General features: G+C 42.7%; 1 protein-coding gene across 5 annotated transcripts in view; it reads right to left on the minus strand.

Moving 5' to 3' along the window:
* Positions 1–917: 917 nt before the first annotated feature.
* GLYR1 (glyoxylate reductase 1 homolog) overlaps positions 918–18,049 on the minus strand; it is a 28,875-nt gene continuing 11,743 nt past the window's right edge. Inside the window, exons 2-15 of one of the 5 annotated variants that reach the window (XM_067306636.1) lie at positions 17,550–17,900; positions 17,287–17,425; positions 16,460–16,702; positions 13,286–13,372; positions 12,214–12,270; positions 11,026–11,076; positions 10,866–10,939; positions 8,960–9,059; positions 7,687–7,797; positions 7,281–7,382; positions 5,981–6,143; positions 5,342–5,521; positions 4,710–4,834; positions 918–4,353 (exon numbers count right to left, since the gene is read on the minus strand). In XM_067306636.1, the coding sequence (XP_067162737.1) occupies positions 4,279–4,353; positions 4,710–4,834; positions 5,342–5,521; positions 5,981–6,143; positions 7,281–7,382; positions 7,687–7,797; positions 8,960–9,059; positions 10,866–10,939; positions 11,026–11,076; positions 12,214–12,270; positions 13,286–13,372; positions 16,460–16,702; positions 17,287–17,373 (1,455 nt within the window). In that variant the 5' untranslated portion in view covers positions 17,374–17,425; positions 17,550–17,900 and the 3' untranslated portion in view covers positions 918–4,278. The remainder of the gene's footprint in view (positions 4,354–4,709; positions 4,835–5,341; positions 5,522–5,980; positions 6,144–7,280; positions 7,383–7,686; positions 7,798–8,959; positions 9,060–10,865; positions 10,940–11,025; positions 11,077–12,213; positions 12,271–13,285; positions 13,373–16,459; positions 16,703–17,286; positions 17,426–17,549; positions 17,901–18,049) is intronic. The other 4 variants (XM_067306635.1, XM_067306634.1, XM_067306638.1 and 1 more) reach the window with 4 other exon arrangements.

Consider the following 18,049-nt stretch of genomic DNA (forward strand, 5'->3'; position numbering starts at 1 on the left):
CTGAAATTCAATACAATCAAACGTCAGGGACAGAATTGGCGTAGAAAGGCTGTGAAATCCACAAAGTTTGGGGTCCCTTTTCACATGAGGTTTACGAAGCTAACAGTGCAGTCTTCTTTACTATGTAAGTAAGGAAGGTCCTGGAAGTGAATGCATTATTCATTCACAGAGCAGGTGAAGCAGGAGCTTTCCACATTGCCAATCTCTGCTGTGAACTGAAGCACAGCTCAGCCTCAGCGGCCTCGGTGCATCACTTTCTGGACTGCTTTTAGTCATAATGTTGAAGTGTATTTTCTTTCTTTACCTGTCATTCATTTTAAGTAAAGCATACCATTAATCGACAGCTGTCAGCACTAGCCCCTTACATGAAAGTCTCTTTACATTGAAGTTACCATAAACAATCTACTGCTATTTGACAGCAAATATTGCCTGGATCTTCAAAAAGCAATATTCTTGGGTTTGCAAACTCTTCAGTTAAGGGATCTTGTCTTCACCATATTGGAAAACCCCACTCACTGCTGAGTCCATGTAAGGGTTGGTGCTCAAAAAACCTGTATGCTAGAAGAAAGGGTAGTCCACACAGAGTTAACTGGTCTGCCGGGCTCCCAACAGTTAGACAAAGAAACAAGTTGTATTTCTAACCACTAGAAAGTTCATGAACTAATGTATCTCAGTGTTCTTCACTTTAAGCCTTCATCCTCCCCTCAGTCCAAATGCAGACAGCCCTCTGTGTATGGAAGCCAAATTCATCCTTTGTAGCGCCTCACTTGTAAGATCAGGCTGCTTCTAGCACCAAGATGCTCTGTGAGGTGCGCTGCTGTTTTTCAACTCCGATTTTGGAACGGGGTGAGACGCGCACATGCTTTTTTAATGCTACAACACAGGTTTGAGGGGCTTTAGAAACTGCCACAAGAACATTGTGTTACCAAGAAAGGTTTTATTTTTTTCTTGCCAGTAGCTTTGTTAAGTGCACAAAAATCTTTTTGTTTTGCCATTTAAACATTTTCACACATCCTATTCTGAATGACAAATGTTAATTAAAAACAAGGCAAAAAAATAAAAATTCACAACCTTAATTAACTATAGGATCTATCATTGAGGAAAAAAGAAACTGCTTTTCTTACAAGCTTTTCACAAGTGTCACATTTTCTCTTTAAAAAGGAGGGAGTCAAAAAAAAGCAAATTGCTAAAACAGAAATCCTCATAAAAAGGAACTTTACAGAATTGTCAACAATATTAAGACAACATTGACTAGCCAGTTTTATTAGAGCATCTCTCAATCCACAGCTTCCCCCCTTTCCCTCCCCCAGATCTCAGGCCTAGGAACAGAATATGATCCATGTTCAGAGGCTACAGAAATAAATACAAGAATCCAAGTGAGACTGACACTTCGGTCAATCTCAAACAGCATCTGAAACAGTCCAGTTTTCACCATTTCCGCCCCTCCTCCTCTCTTTGGATCCACTGCAGAGCTCTCAGTCTCTTTTTGCTCCCTGGTGTATCTTTAACTGTACAGTCCGCCAGGCAGCACCACACCCTCCAGCCGATCTACATGCACCTACCTAGCCAGAAAGCTGCAGTCCGGCTTTTACAGGATAAATTACAGTGTTGAACTAGGCTGCGCCCGCCACTCCCATGCACACAACGGTCTCCATTTTGAGAACTATGGTATTTCTGGAAAACAAAACCTGCAGCGGCAGGACGACTGGGGAGTGGTTCTGCCCCTCGTAAATACGATTCTTTGAATTCTCTACGAAATACATGTCATGAGACTTGAGAGCTCCGCTTTTACACCTACCGTTGTCAGAGGCACCACAGGGCATAACAGAGGGAGATCCTTGATTACATTGGCTCAGACCCATTCACCTTCCATCTATTCCAAGAGGCCTCTGCAGGGACAGTCCAGGGACTGCTGCGCTGACTCGGCACAGCTCTGATCCTTCGGCTGGATCTGAGACAGTATCTCCTTCCCCCCCACCTTTCCTCCCCCAACATATCTTACGCTATAAAACCTGTGGTCTCATCTCCTGTCCCCAAATGCACAATTTCCCCCAGATGCCCTCACTACACAATCACATAGGTGATTTCTTAACTGCAGTGTATTTAACCAAGGATTTCCGATGCTAATTGCTGAGTTCTGCTGGATGGGGGAAAGCGTAAGTATGTCAAAAGCAGGCTAATGGCTGGTTATCCTGGATAGTTATATGTGCCTTTAATATGAATATCTACATGCAGGATGACAGTTGTACTGCCAAAGAAACGTGTATGTATAACTAATATTGTTCACATATACCACTGACAAACAGGCAAAGTGATGTGTAACAGATCTATTACTAGATGTTCACCACAGGACATAATGCATAATACAATATTAGCCCACAAATAATAGTGATCAGCGGAGGTGAAATATTCAACACAAAGTAACATTTACAGCATTAGGAATTAGATGTCATGTTCCATAATGGGTATCTGATACTTTCTCTGCTTCTTAATGAGGTGCCCCTGAGCCATATTCACATGTTGCCCAAAGCAGGATTGGCAAGAAATCTTGAGCCACAGGAAAGTTGCCCTAAACAGCCATTAAGTGCCTAGAAACATAAAATGGTGGGAGGGGCAGACCTCAAGGATTTGAAGGAACATAGTCTACTTGGAATTCTTCTTTTCTTTCAGAACCCCAACCCAAGGGAGGAGACTGTGTCACTAAGAAGTGTTTTTGGCCAATAAAGCTTCTTACTGGCATTTTACTAACTCTCAAATCTAAAACGCAAGAACCTTCCTAAAAGGCTAATACTGAGAGAATTAAAAACCCCATGCTTTATGCATTTTTAGAGAGACAGGCATCCTTTGGACTCTGGGTTGCTCTGTCAACACTGGCAGCTTCTCTGCTCTTAAGCATTGGCCATTGCAGCTCAATTCCCACATTTCTAGGCTAGAGCTCAGCAGAAGTCTTAGGCTCCCATTTTATTTATCAGTCTTTCTAGAAGTTGGTATCTGGCCACAAGCAGAGTGACAAGTACAGGGAAAACTCTCACGTTGCACTAGTGTTGTACCCAGAGTAGCAACATTACAGACATGTATGGAAAATCTGACATGTACAAAGATCACTAATCAGTACACAAAATATCCCTCTGAGGTAGGTAATTATCACCCACCTTTAAAGATGGGGAAACAGGCTAAGAGATAAAATGACCATGCAAAGGCCAGAGAGAGAGCCTGGAATGGAGCTCAAGACTCTCAAACTCTTGGCTCTACAGTCATTCCTCTCATCCCTTTCAGACTCATCACCCTGCTTGTGACACTGCTACAGTCCAAGAAGCCTTTGTAAATATTAACTACTAGGGCATATAAAAAAAAAGAAAAGCAAGAAGTAAATCAACATAAACCAAGGCCAGGAGCAACCGTAAGATTTGTTCCTTCACCAAGCAAAATACCTCTGGCCCAGTTTTAAGCTGTATGCTTTTCTTACAGTTTTCTAGGCAAACATGTTAATCTCCAATACTGTTTGTGGGATGGGCAGCTGTGATTAACCTTTTAGGAGGCTATGTTTACACTGGCATTCTCTCATTTTCACTAAGCTTTGTGTTCCCTAAGCTAGAGTTGTCTGTACAGGGGAAGACATGGATGCAATCGGTTCTTCCTGTCAGTATGAGGAATTCCTCCATCAAGGTGCCAGGGAGGTGGAAGTTTAAAAAGGAAACAGAATCAAGACAGCATTGCATGCAACCCAATTACCTTCTGGAACTGCCCTTCTCCTCCATGGGAGGTGCTTTGTTCTCTAACAGTGGGTGATGAACAGGAATGCTCCTCACCTTAATTGGGACCAAGGCCTTTACTGATATTCACAGGTAGATGGGACATATGTCACCTGCCCCCTTGATGCAGAGAGTCCAACACACACATTATTTCACAGCAAAGGAGAAAAGGAATCATTAGAAACAGCATCTTGGACAAGCATACAAAGAGGAAAACAAAAGCAGCCAAGCAGCAGATTTCTGGCAGAGTTGCCTCAGAGCTTCTGAACAAGCCGCCACTGTCCTGTTCCATGACTGTCAGTGCATGGCATGGATTTTCTAATCAGACTGCAACAATCCGAGCCCCCTCCTCCCTCCCTTTTGCCACCAGGGGAAGGCTCACCGCAGCAGCTGCCTTCGCGGCAGATCTCAAAGTCTGTGTATAAAAGGAAATGGAGAGACAGAGATGGACTGGTCCAGAGTTAAAACCCAGTATCATAATAATATTAATCAATAATCATAGTATTAACAGTAAGAATGGTGCAGCCTAGTGGATGTAGGCCCTGTACACTGCAGACATATCGTTGTCCGATTGGTCCAATGCTTTTGCTCGTTTATAGACCTAGAGAAGAGAAATTGGAAAAGGATCAGTGACTACGCCCATGGGAAGACTTTCTCTGGCAGAAATTATTTTGCAAACCAGAGAACTGCATAGTGCTCCGAGTAATTAGAACAGCACAGATCAGAACATGCTGGGCCTTGTTTAGGCCATCTGTGTTTACTGAAGGTGACATTTTAAGGGCTTCCACAATCGCATCAGATCCACTTCCCTCCTACCCAAAATATATTTCAGTCCCTGCTGCCATGTCTTAGAGACCACACCGCTCTTAAATTTTGTCTCCTGTTGGAAAATGGCTCTAACTCTACCTATTGAAGAAATACTGAATAACATACATCTCAGCACTGAACAACTCTCACCTCATTGGCTGCAGCTGCCATAGGAGTTGGGTGGTTGACAGAATCACCCAAAGCAATAGCTAATCTAAGATCCTTCTGGATGTATTTCAGGTAGAAATCAGGTTTAAAGTTTCCTTGCAAGATATCTGTAAGAGAGAATGGGGTGCAAAAAAAAAGCATGATAAAAGTAAATCAAGCCTAACACACTGCAACAGCATGCAAAACAACACCAAACTTCCCTTTCCCATGCTGATCACCAGGAACACTGCTTTTAGTTCTTCTGTTTCTCTGCTCTCTATCTTCATCCGGCCACAGAAGATAATGTCACTACCACTCACTGATAAAACGAGCTCAGATTTCTAAATAGCTTGCCCTCCATTTCACTTACTACCCTGCCCCACTGAAGTCATCACTGTCAACTCAAGTCCTCAGCCCGCTGCAGGCAATGCAGAGCTTGGGGTGTTATTCTCAGAAGCCCTGGCTATAAATGGGGAGGAAGGGAACTCAGCTCTTCATTTCCAGAATGCTTAAAATACCCAGAATCCCAGGCTGATGAAAATGGGATGATTACCTTCTCCCTTCTACCATTAACTGAACTGCTCCTAGGTTGTGGCAAATGTGTCGTATAATAAAACAATGTAAGAGAACTTTACTTTGGCACTTCTGGTCCAGGAAGATGCTGGCAAGTTGTCCCTGATTGAGGATATCCAGAAGGGTCTGTTGGGACTGACCAGTCACTTGAGCCAGTGTCAGTCCTTCTGCTATCGTAGCCATGAAACTGCCTTGGACCATGTTCACAATAAGCATCATCTTCGCAGCATTGCCTACTTCACCTGGGAGTGAGACATACCATTGGGCATTCCTCCAGAAGAAATACAGAAGCCTTGCTCCCCCATCCCACACAGGATTAGCACTACTAGGCTCTGTGTATTGCTCCCAAGCACTTGGCAGCTCTCCCTTTGCCCAAAAGACTTCAGAAACCTTACTCATTTTCCAAGCACTTAAAGGAAGGGAGAAACCACAACAAAGTACAATTTAGAATAAAAAGCTTCACAGAATCTCCAAGATGAGCCAATATTTTAAACAGAAAACTTAGGTTGGAGGCTCTGAGGCTGGTCAAACTCCAGAAGTGCAGGCCAGCTCCCCATACTGCCTATGAGGACAGGAGACAGACAGCCTCTCTTACCAGTGGCCTACAAAGATGATATGTGCATCTCTCAGACTCCTTTCTGGACATCCCAGTCCTCGTACTGACTAAGAAACTGCTACCAGGCCCCTGGTGTTTCAATTACCTAGAAAAAAAGAGGTCTTCCCCATCGCTTGGAAACAGCTACTGCAGTCCTCATATAAACCCCTGTCACCAGCCGCCAGGATCACGAGCATCCCATCATTAGACAGCTGCTGATTTCCTGAGACCGGTGCTTCCAAAAAGCGACCACCCCGGGACACTATCACCTGGAAAAAGAATATCTCTGTTTAGCTGTGCATAAACAGCAGGCATCCATGCTAAGTAGGCAGCACTGCAAGCAAGAACATTGTTTAGGGCATTCCTACCCCTAAGGACAGAATTTTAAAGCAGAGCAAATAGTTTAGACATACAAACAGGAGAGCAAAGCACTGTAAAATACCTAATACATAATGCACTGCATCCAGCAAAGGGTACCCCAGACCAAAAGCTGCTCTCACTCTCAGGAACACTAGTACTTCTCTGTCCCCCATCATTACTGCGCATATTTTCAGCAGCTGAGCCTGCATGCTTTTGCCATTGCACCCTGTAATAGCCAAGGAACAACGCTAAAGGTGTATGTGAAGCATACGAATCTCAGAAGATTTACTTTTGTGTTACCTTCCTCTTCTCCAAAGATAAAAGGCCTTTGACACATACCTTCAGTCAGAGGTTCACTAACAGGCATGACTCTGCATTCTCCAAATTCATATGTTATATGCTCCTGCTTCCAAGCTGCCTGCTTAAGACTTCACCAAAATTAACAGCCCTCCCTGCTCCCCCACAACACATACTGCTTTTAGGGCAGAGAAAAACAATCAAGATGTCAAAGAAGAAATCAAAGACTCTCCTGTCAGAAGCACTCAAAGTACTTCTCTTTTACAGAAATCTTCTCTACAAAAATAGAGAAATCTTCTTCATAAAAATACTTCTACAGAATGAAACGTGAACACACTCTCTTTTCCCACAACTAGAACATCTGAAATGAACAGAATATGCACTTTATCAATTTAAGACAGTTATTCATCCAGACAGTACTTCCTCCTCTAATTTGCTACAGAGTACCAATATGGCTATATACTTAAGGGAATAAAGTTTCACTGGCTGCTTGCAATGGTGCCAGATGACACCTCTGAGAAGTCTACAAGCTTTGCTGTTATCATCAGAGTATTTATCATCCAATTTTGTTCACCGGACAAGATTTGACAATTTATTTTGTCTCATTTGCTTGGGACTTGAGTCCCCTCCAAAAGAAGCCTGAACGTCTTAAGAGACGTCTGTATTAACCAACAGTTAATTGCTTTGAACAAGAACTGCAGCACTGCTGTTGAATCACAAATGTTAGAAGTTTGGTCCAATGTTATTACCTGGGCCAGCTCTGTGACTGTATCTGCATCCACGGTGGACATATCCACATAACACTTCCCTGGGCGAATCCCCTGCAACACTCCACTCGGACCAAGTACCAGCTGTGGGGAACAGAAGAGCGGTAAAGCAATAGGGTGTCTGCAAAGAAACTCCAATCCTGCAGGACAGCAGTTCAAGCAAGCCTAACACTGCAGTGGCAGACTCCTAAAGGGATATCAAAACTTACCCCTCAAGTATTATTTCAAACAAGTGGGATTGGGGGGGGGGGGGATTTACTTTTACACAGGTGCATTGCTCAGCATCCAGAATGACCCAGGCTACCACGGTCAGTAGGATAAGAATGGGCATTCAGTGACTGTATGTTGCAGTCTATGTAGTGGAGGAAAAATAAGAGCTAATCCTTACATCCTTTGCTGCCTTTGGATCTGATACACAGGCAAAGGTGATGTCACAGGTGGAGACAACTTCAGCAGGGGTTCTTCCCAGCCGTGCCCCCTCCTGGATGAACAAATCACACTGCAAAATTCATAAATCCAAACGTAAGGAAAAGTACAGAGCAAATGGGTTCTCTAGTGTTTTGCTGTAACAGATACTCTTCTGGCTGTACCCAAAGCAAAGTGAGTCAGGCCTGGCATATTAACTATGTAACAACTGAGGTTTTTTGTTTGTTCCCCCACCACCACCAGGGGCTCCTCTGCCACTTTTCTGAATCCTAAAGTGAAGAACTTTGAGAGAAAGACACAGAAAAAGAGATCACTTGGGAGAAATCATAAAAGATTGAATACCGCAGTTTTTGGAGGAAAGATGAGGAAAAAGCTGGTAAATAGACATAGTAAAAAGTGTTGCTGGACAATAAACAGGCACATGCACAGCTGATCTTAGGTCCTTCCTATCCCACTTCCCTCAAAGTATCTATGTTTTGCAGTTAGAAAAATCTCTTTTAATCCATTTTAAGGAAGTAACCACAGTGCCATTTTTGCCTTTGATATTCTGCAACATCATCTGAGTACCAACCACTCCCCCAGTTACCCACTTTTTGTCCACTAAAAAGAGAAGAACACTGGCTAGAATACTAGTGCATAACCATTCAGTTCCATCTTTACTTTTGGAGATACATACAAAACCCTTCTCATGCTGTCTCATCATGACCCAGCAGGTTTTCAAATGAACTTTTTAACTATTGCAACATGAACAGCACAATGGATAGCTAGGTGAAGCTGTGGCCAAACAGCACATCTCACCACACCACTCCTAGAAGCAGCTCCTCAAAGCCCAGTCTTTTTGTCAAACTCGAACGATGACTTGGCAATTTACATTAGCAGATCTCCTAGAGGCACTATACATTGTACTCCTCAACAAAGATATATGGTTGTAACTTTTCTGGCAGCTCTCTGATCTCATACAAAAGGGCAGCAACATGGGGGCTTTTCACCTAAGAGTGACTTTCTTAGGACAGACTACAGATCCATCTAGTCAACTGTGGCCATCAACAAACACTTAGGAAAAAATATTAGAACAAGACAAGCCTTGTTTTTCTCTTGTGAACAAGGCAATACCTGTGTTTCCCCAGTATCCTCTCCCAGGCACCAGTGAATGGTGACCCAGGGCCTTCCTGAGCTAGAGATGGTGTACACGTTTAAAAAGGCATTGTCTATCCATAGCTAAAGCATATGCTTACCTTCTCAGCAGTCCGGTTCCAGACAGTGACAGTGTGACCCATTTTCAGCAAGTTGGAGACAATGCCACTTCCCATCAGGCCAAGTCCCAGAAATCCTATCCTGAAGGGAAGAGATAAGCATCAACGCAGGAAAGGGAACATGCAACAGAAAGCAATTGATGTCAGCCTCTCATGGTCCTGAAACGATGAAGAGCAAAGCCTGGAACATCACAAGCAAAAAAAATATGTTCTACTGCAGCCACAGTTAGAATAAGAGAATTTTTAAGCCACCCATTTCAAATGGGCAGATACTAGGCTTTAAGAGCAAGCTGGTATTTATTTTACCTATGAAATATCCATAAAAATTTCCTGAAGAAAGTGTTCTAGTCTGCTTTAGAAGATTAATTAAAGATTAAAGGTTTTAGTTTCTTCTAAACTAAAATTGCTGCTTTTGTGCTTTCTTTTGTCAGCCATTGTCTTATTGAAGAGAAAAAGGGAACATTTGGAGATCAGCAGATGCTTCTCGAATTTATCTTCTGATTTTTATACTGAGTCATGGGTAAAATGGTTGTTTATACCATTGAATGATACATTACTGTTTTTATTTTTGTAAAGCCCAGCAAAGACTACTGGGTTAAGCACCACACACAGACCAAAGACCTAGTCCCTGCGCCACAGACTTGATTTTGGACAGACACAGAAATAAAGGAAATAATAGGCCTGTACAGGTCAGCATGAGTGATAATAATTTCAGATATCAGCTGCTCAAGAGTTGGCAAAGGTTTTGTGTTGTTTTGTTTAAAAAAAACCAAAAAATAGAAAACCCCCCAAAAGATAGCACACTAACAAATTCCTTCCCTATAATTACCCTGCAAGAGGAATTGCTTTGCAGTTGTGGCTGCAGGGATTTTTTTATACATCATACAACTTCATAGCAAAAAAATGATCCTAGCAGGAAACGCTGAAGTGTTCAGTTACATGTCCGAGTTCACAATGAAAGCTGCCTTGCAATCCCCCACAGTTAATTCTTCAGAATTAGCCACCTACAGATGCACCGTGGCTTTTAGCAAGCCACGTGCACTCCAACTTGCAGCTAGTCATGCTCTATTTTGTTAAAGTAAACTAGGCAGGTCAGAGCAAGTCACTATAGCTTCTTAAACAAGGTCCGCCTATTTTCAAGTCTATCCAACAGAAGAGATGCTCTTTCTATTCCAACCCACCTCTGAACCACACTTTTCTGAGAGGCTGTTTTACCTGAATAGCTTCATTGTTATTTTGGTTCCCCTTGAGTACAGCTGAGAACTCGCATGCCAAGAAAACGACCCTAACGGCAAACAGCAGGCTATGGCCTGAGCTGAATTTGAACAGAGCGGAAGTTACAGAGTGAAACAGGAAGCTTAACTGAGGCTTCTCTCACTCTAGAAAGGAGAAGGGGGGACGTTAGAAGAAACCAGAAGGCTCACATGCTACGTAGCAAAGCTCCTGTGCTGGGAGAACACGCCTCCCTCTTCCTCTTGTCTTCTACATGCTCAAGATAGCAATTAAACAACCCCAGTCAACTGCCAGACACCAGTGGAGAAAGATACCCTTTTATCTTTCTGCTTCATACGGCATTCAGAAATACTGCTTCTTCACGTTCTGCAACATGCCCTACAGGAACAGGGCAGCTGCAGGAAAGCCCTGAACTGCAAATGCATCCGGGCCAGACCTCATGCTGAATTTTTCTATAGTACAGTGCCTGTTTGTATCTATCTGCCTCCCTCCCCCCCATTCAAACCAGAGTTTCACACAAGGACATAGGAGATCAGCAGTTAGAGAGAAACATTAGGTTTATTTATTTGCAGTGACAAGCTGGATAATGGCTGCATGTGTGAGATGGGAAGGAGGAAAAGGAAGGAAAATGGCTGAAGTGCGTTGGAGATCTTACTTTTTGTCTGTAGGCGTGATACTGCCATTGACTGCTGTGCTGTCTGCTGCCTGGATGGAGGTGGATCCTGTTTCCTGAAAAAACCAACCATACAGCTCTGGAAGAACTGCAAGTACTTACGACTGTAATAAAAATCCAACCAAGCCAAGATTTGCCTTACCTCTTCACAAACCTTCAGCTTCTTTGTGATAGCTTGATAGCAGACAGCTGGCTGTATGGAGAGGACAAAACATTCAGGGGAAGGATGGTGCTGATTTGCTCCGCTGAGCAAACAGACCATATCCTTGCTACATAGGAAACAGGCAGCTCACCCACACACCACCATCTGCAAAGCAGGAAAACTCTCAGGCTTTCCTCAGTGGGAGAAAATAAAAACAAAAACCTACTGCAAAGTACCAAGCTCTTCCCTTCCCACCCCCACCCCTGCACTTCAGCTTCTCTTCTGATGCAGGTACTACAAACTCCTCTCTGCAGTTCATATAGCCGACTACTCTAGAGGCAAGGAGCCAGGGCCTCCCTACTCTCACATTTGGCACAAAGAAAACAGAGATCCCTAAAGCCTACCACAGAGCACCTTGCCTCATACCTGTGCTCAGTATGTCAATGCAGTCGTGGAAGCAAAGCCTTTTTGTTAGGATGAGAAGGCACAGGGCTTTCAACAAGAGGTATGATAAAGGCTGCTCCTCCCCTGTGTTGCTTGTTGTGAGCTCATCTAGATTGACAGCCCCATCAGAACTTACAGTTAGCTGCTCTTAATCTTTCTGGCTTTGCCCAGATCCTCTGCTAGGTACAAATCCTATTTCACTTAATTTGATCTCTTTTCCTCCTGATCTTCACTGGCTGAAGATAAAATCCTGCAAGACTACTCACTCCTGACTCTTGTGATACACATTGACTGTATTTTACATGGAACTTTTCTGGCCCTGTGAAATTCTCCCACCAGATTCAATTAATTAACAAGTTCATTCCGATGAGAAACCGGAAGGACAACTGTACAAGACAACCAGAACAACAGGGTTTTTAAACACGAAAATATCTTTTCTTACCTCTTATGTTCAGTCTACGGAATTCACTACAACAGATCTATCAAATCCTGGTGCTAGATAATCTTTAATGACTTAAACTATTTGTTGTCCTCAATGCTAAATTATTCTAAACCTCAAGATTAGGAACTAATTGAACTACAAGATTGCATGTGAGAGAATCTCATTGTCTCTAGCCCCAGAAGCACAGAATTGCTCAACTGGTTACGCATACTCTTTGTACAGCCGTAGCTCTTAGTCCCAGCAAAGGGCAGGTTGCCAGGCTAGACAGACCAGCGGTATGATCCTGTCTGCCAAATCCTCACCTTCTCTGTCTGGCTCAGTAGGAAGTGATGGAAGTGTGGGTCACTGTCCTTCATGGGCTACAAAGAGAAAAGCAGAGGCTCAGAAACACTCTCAGAGCATCACAGAGCATCCACAGCTAAATTGCTTTGCTCTCTCAATCATTTAAGCAGGAAATACTTAGTATATGACAGCTTATCAAGCAGCCTGTTTCAACTAAGCAGTTTATATTGTGTTTCATTCTCAAAAACAGTCATTCAAGTCAACCCCCCCCATTTTCAAGCATCTACAGAAAAACCAAAGAAGATTATAAGCAAGATTAAGAAGGGGAGGAAGAGATGTCTCTCCCTCTCATCAAGCTATTCACCGGTTCAGCCACTCAACTGCATCACTGGGATCTCATATTCTATTTTCTCCTTCTCCCAAGGAAAGGAAAACACTTTATTTTCCAGCACCCAAGGAATTCCTTAAAGCAGTATTCTGAGTTGCCTGGAGGTTAATCCTAGCTCTGTCAGATGTCAGCAAACCCACATTCACAGCAACAAGGACTGGAGTCCAGGTACCTCATCTCTCAGATGAGCATCCTAAGCATTAGCCTGGAGTCACACTACTCTTACTCTGACTTATTGATTAATGTTTCTTTACAAACAAAAGGAAAGGTTTTCAACAGCTAGTTATGAGGAAAATCAAAGTAAACCTCCCAACACCACACTATCCAGAAACTCTTTCACTCTGGCTCAGGGGAATGCCTTTGCTCCACCTCCAATTTTGGGAAGCTAGTCCCAAAAATACTTTTGAAACAAACAAAGAAAAAAAGCAAAAACAAGTGCAGCAAGTTAGACATGAATCTACAAATGGTTCCACAATGACTGAAATCTCACTTCCAAGCATACTTACCAGTTGCCCAGGATATCGTCTTTGTTACAGTACAGAATCACATAGCATCTTATTTTATTCCTAAAGGAGGAAGAGAAGCTCCCACCATTTCAGAGCCCAGTCAAAAGGTTCTAAACAAACTACCCCATGATATCTGTTTCTACACCATTGCCAGTTCCCAGATCACCTCTGCTGTAAAGCAAACCTAGGGTTTCTCACCTCACTGACACTTGGCGGCCATTTGAATCCAGCCACTGTTCCAGTCATCACTCTCTTCACTGTACTTGACTCTGGAATTGTGAGGTCCTGAGGAGAAACAAGGAGGATCAGAAAGAGCTTACAATCTGGCTCAATGGTTGGCCACACCACGTTGATCATAACAGCACACATACAGAGTTTTGAAAAGCACTACAAATGCCTTCCACTTCACACGCCATTCCATGAAGAGGTCATATTTAAGCACACAGTGCATTATCAGCACAGGTGAGGTGAAGAAAACATGAACCTGCAACAAAGGAACTCAACCACAGACATGACTTCTGGAAAATCCATTCTTCATGTGTAAGAGGAGTCATTGCATTTGTGTAATCATGCAATGAGCAGAGAAGCAAATGAACATGCTTGATCCAGCATTTCCCTCTGGTGGATGCAAAAAGCTAAACAAAGGGGTCAAGAACATCACCACAATCAGACAGACATCTCAGCTTTTCTAATCCTCCACCATCATTATATGTGCGTGTGTATGTGTATAAAGTAGCAACCTGTTTGAGGGAAAACCTTCAAAGCATGAATCTGATACAGTCACATCTGCTAAAGTTAGCAGAATGCATGAAATAGGGACTGAGATGAGGACTGCTCCCCACTCACTCAAAAGGCACTACTTTCTAATGCCATGATGATACAATATTTAATGAATCACTGTTTTATTGTTGAGCAGATTAGGATTTCTCTTTCTTCTTTCCCCAAGACACACAGTTTAAAACATAGGTCTTTACCACTATCTGAAGGGACTGTGCAGGATTTCTACATAGTAGGTTTTATCTTCCTGAAGTGAGGGTTCAGAAATGGAATCACATTCTCTCCCCTCCAAAATTACTTCCTGCAAATGCACAATATACCTCAGTGTCCACACAAAGCCACATGAGAAGAGCACTATTTGCCAAAAAGCTAAGAGCGAGACTGTTGGAAGTGACCCAGATTGATGCCACTGTTTCATCTGTTGACAGGGCAATCTAGACCTCAGTCTCCAACCTTAAAATGCAATTTCAGTCTAGAGGAGAGCTTGCATGCTAGAATTCTCTCTTTAGAGCCCATGCTGCTGTTTCAACTGGTAAAGTGTGGATGAAATCTGCTCTGATATATACAAAGTCATGTTGGTCCTCTGAAAATATTCACATAAGCTTAAAAGTGAGTTATTTGAATGATCATGTATGCCTGCCATGCATTTCTAGACATGGAACACCTCAGCAATGACTGGATCCTTGAATTCTGTGCATCCTTATTACTCAGAAAGCCAGAACTTAGATTGTGATGGAAAAAAAACCCAACATCCAACAGTGCAGTAATTCAGGACAATGACGTTAAAGTTTTCTACCCTCAGGGCTAAGAATTTGAGCAAATTGCGAGAACCAGGCAATCAGAAGAAAAGATTTTAAAATTATTTTCACAGGCTGAGTAATAGTATTATGGTATTACTATTATATTTTTATGACGATTTCTTTAATTGTCAGTATATTACCCTTCCAGAAGCAGTAAGGTTATCTTCATACATTAGCCTGCTTATTTTCACAGTCTGTGGCCAGGCATTTATCACCTAGCTCACGCTCGCCATCTCTTTATGATAAGCTGTTTGAATCCATGCCACTTGCAATTTGTCAGTAAAGTAATTTCTACTGCCACAGTTAGCTCACTCCAACCTCTCCGATGCCGCAAGGTAGCTAATGCAGTAAAACTAAACATGCAGTGTGTCAGCACGATCAGAATTCTCCCAGCCATTAGTTTTGATCAATTTCAGAATGAATTTAGCTCAAAGACACAAAAGCATCTTGCATCAGAAAAAAGGCCCAGTGGCTTATCATAACAGATATATTTGACAGTACAACGTGCTTATAGCAACACACTTGGAAAGGGGAAAATATGTTGCTAGTAAAGTGTTTTCCTGCATCAGTCAAGTCATGAGGTTCATGATTATCAGTAAGAATCCATAAGTATGCATCCATTCCTCCCCTTCCCCCCACAAAAGGAGAAACTGATGGGCTCGGCTGCATGGCCTGATTTATTAGAAGCTGGTTCTAAAAAATAAAAAGAGGCAGATGAGAAAGAAACCTCAGAATCAGTACCCCATTGCTAAACATCTTCTGCCAGCAGTTCCTTCATATCTAGTATCTGGGACAATCAGCTTCCTTTTACTACCAAGGCATCAAGAAAAAGGTTGCTGTTCAACCAGTTAAGGCCAATCCATTCATGATTTTGGAGATCAAAGACTACCATCTTGAGCTGCATCCTGAAGTGCACTGAAAGCAAAGACTGTGAAGCACACACATAATGTGATCCCTCTGAAGCATTGCTGAGGAAGCAGGCTGCCACATCCTGTATCAGCTGTAAGTCTCCCAACGGTCTTCTGGTGTAGTCTCTGATGGAGCACGTGCATTGTAATAATCCATTGAAATAATTATCCATTTAGAAAAGAAAGATCTGGACCACTACAGTGAGGTCCATAATGAAAATGAAATGCTGGAATTCTAGATGAGGGTAGACAAAATATTGCTGGCTGCTGTTGCTGCCAAGACATCCAGAAATAACGGGAATAAAATTATAATGCTCAGATGTTAGACTTTTATCATGGATGCTGAAAATATACCCAATAGCATAGAAGCCGAAATAAATACAATTAATTCTTCTGGTGGATTCCCCAGGCTACAAGAATTTCTTCTTTCAGCCTCAGCCCTGAAGAACACTCCACCCTCAGTAAGTATTGAGGGTGAAGTTAAATGAATATAAATCACTTAACCACACAAAGCAGATGAGATGAGATGGGAGAAGTCAGGAATCAGATGAAGGCCCACATCTCCTCACTAATCCTTCCCACACAAACTGAACTTGAGGGATGGCAAGATGGAAGGTGGAGTCTCATGAGACAGCTCTCAAAGCTCTTTCAAAGATACTAACAGAGCTACTCGGAATGACTAACTTAAAAATCCACAGGAAGAATCAACAATACGCTCGCCAAAGGTATCTGACAGCCAACATGTCTAGAAGAAGCAACATGGAACAGCTTAAAAAAATTGATACTGAACCGCACTCTTCCTGCTGGCCTGTTAGCCAAGGTGCCAGTCATCCCTAGAGTCCATCTGTAAAGTCCACAGGGCACTGGCGGACATGCACAACACAAACCTTCTCATCCTTGGGTGGACGCCCCCGCTTTCGGGGGCTCTGATCCTGGGCTCTTTTCAAAGGTGATTTTGATCCTCTCTCTGACGATACAGAAGAGACCCTCTTTTTTCCTTCCCCTGTGCCCTTCTTCAACTTCCCTTCAGACAAACTGGCTTTGCGCTTCTCTTCACCAGCAGATTGCTTGCCTCTTTCTTCACTGGAATTACGCCGATTCTTCTCTTCATTGGAGTTATGGGAAGACGCCTGAGAGATTACAGAATAGAAGATGGTAAGGAAAGAAGAGAAGAGCTTGAATGATTTTCATGCAAAACCAAGGATGTGAAGAACCCTGTGCTGATTACTATCAGGCAAACCAACTGCACAGTAACATGAAAACTACAGATATCTGTTAGCCCTTTGAAGTCGGTGAATGAAGTTCCTGGTTAGCTCTCCTGCAAAAACACATCAGTTTGAGCAACTGATTAACAGAACAGGCCACTTGAAGACTCACTAGGAGTGTGTGCACTTGCATGCGCTTCCAGTATACTAAAGACAAGATTAGGAAATACCAAATTCTAGCCCAAGACTTAAGACTGATTTAACAAATCATCATAAGCAGATCAATTAGCCTCTTCAGTTTCTCCATGAGTATAACAATTTTTTTTTCTACCAAATGAGACTGAATGGGGAGGAAGGAGAGGATAGGGGGAAAAAAAAAAAAAAGGGAACAAAACCCCAAACCCCCCAACTTGCCAGAAAAAATCAACTTATTTCAGATAAAAATACACTTGACCGTTATTCATGCCAAGACTTGTTTTGATACACACAGTAAAGAACCACCCACTCACCTGGTCCTTGCCTTTGGTTTTTCTAAGAAACTCCTCTACAGCATCCACGGCTTGCTGGAAGCGCTTACCCTTGTTAATCTTTATCATTTCCTCTTTGTGAAGGTGATAAGGCTTCAGCTGCTCCACTTTGATCCAAGCACTAGAAACCAGAAAAAAGTTAAGTTATATTCTCCAGATAGCAACTTCCTCAACCATCCCACTTCTACAAATACACAGATACAGTTTTTTCCCCGGAGCAACTGACGATAGCAGCCCAAACTCACTTGCTTTCTATAACCTGAAGGGCTGTGATATCTGCATTCACTTTCTTCTGGCACTTTCACTTGGCTTCTCTCATAAGTTTCATACCCTCTTGCATTAGCACTGCTCCGCTCTAAGCATTATTCATATGATCTGTCAGCAAGCTTGCTTTTGGATATGATCACAGGCACTTGTTCAGAGCAAAGGCATCAGAGTGACTGCTTTTATATCATCAGGAAGAACAACCACAATCAAATGCCTCCACATCAAGTAGCTACTAATATGAATCTTCTTCCTAAGGCTGTTGCAAGGAGAGGTCACTTAATACTAACAAACCAACCCCTTGTTCAAGCACATTGGGTATACAAAAGTATCTGCAAAAACAGGAAGAATGAATACAAAATTAGATACCTCACAATACAGCTGACCACAAATAAAGTGAGCGTAAACACCATACCTCACTGCAGTGTGTTTCTGATGTACCTTGATATACTGTACGAAAGCAATAGTTTCACTTTTGAGA

Source organism: Apteryx mantelli, chromosome 16 (assembly GCF_036417845.1).
Source record: "Apteryx mantelli isolate bAptMan1 chromosome 16, bAptMan1.hap1, whole genome shotgun sequence".
Classification (NCBI taxonomy): domain Eukaryota; kingdom Metazoa; phylum Chordata; class Aves; order Apterygiformes; family Apterygidae; genus Apteryx; species Apteryx mantelli.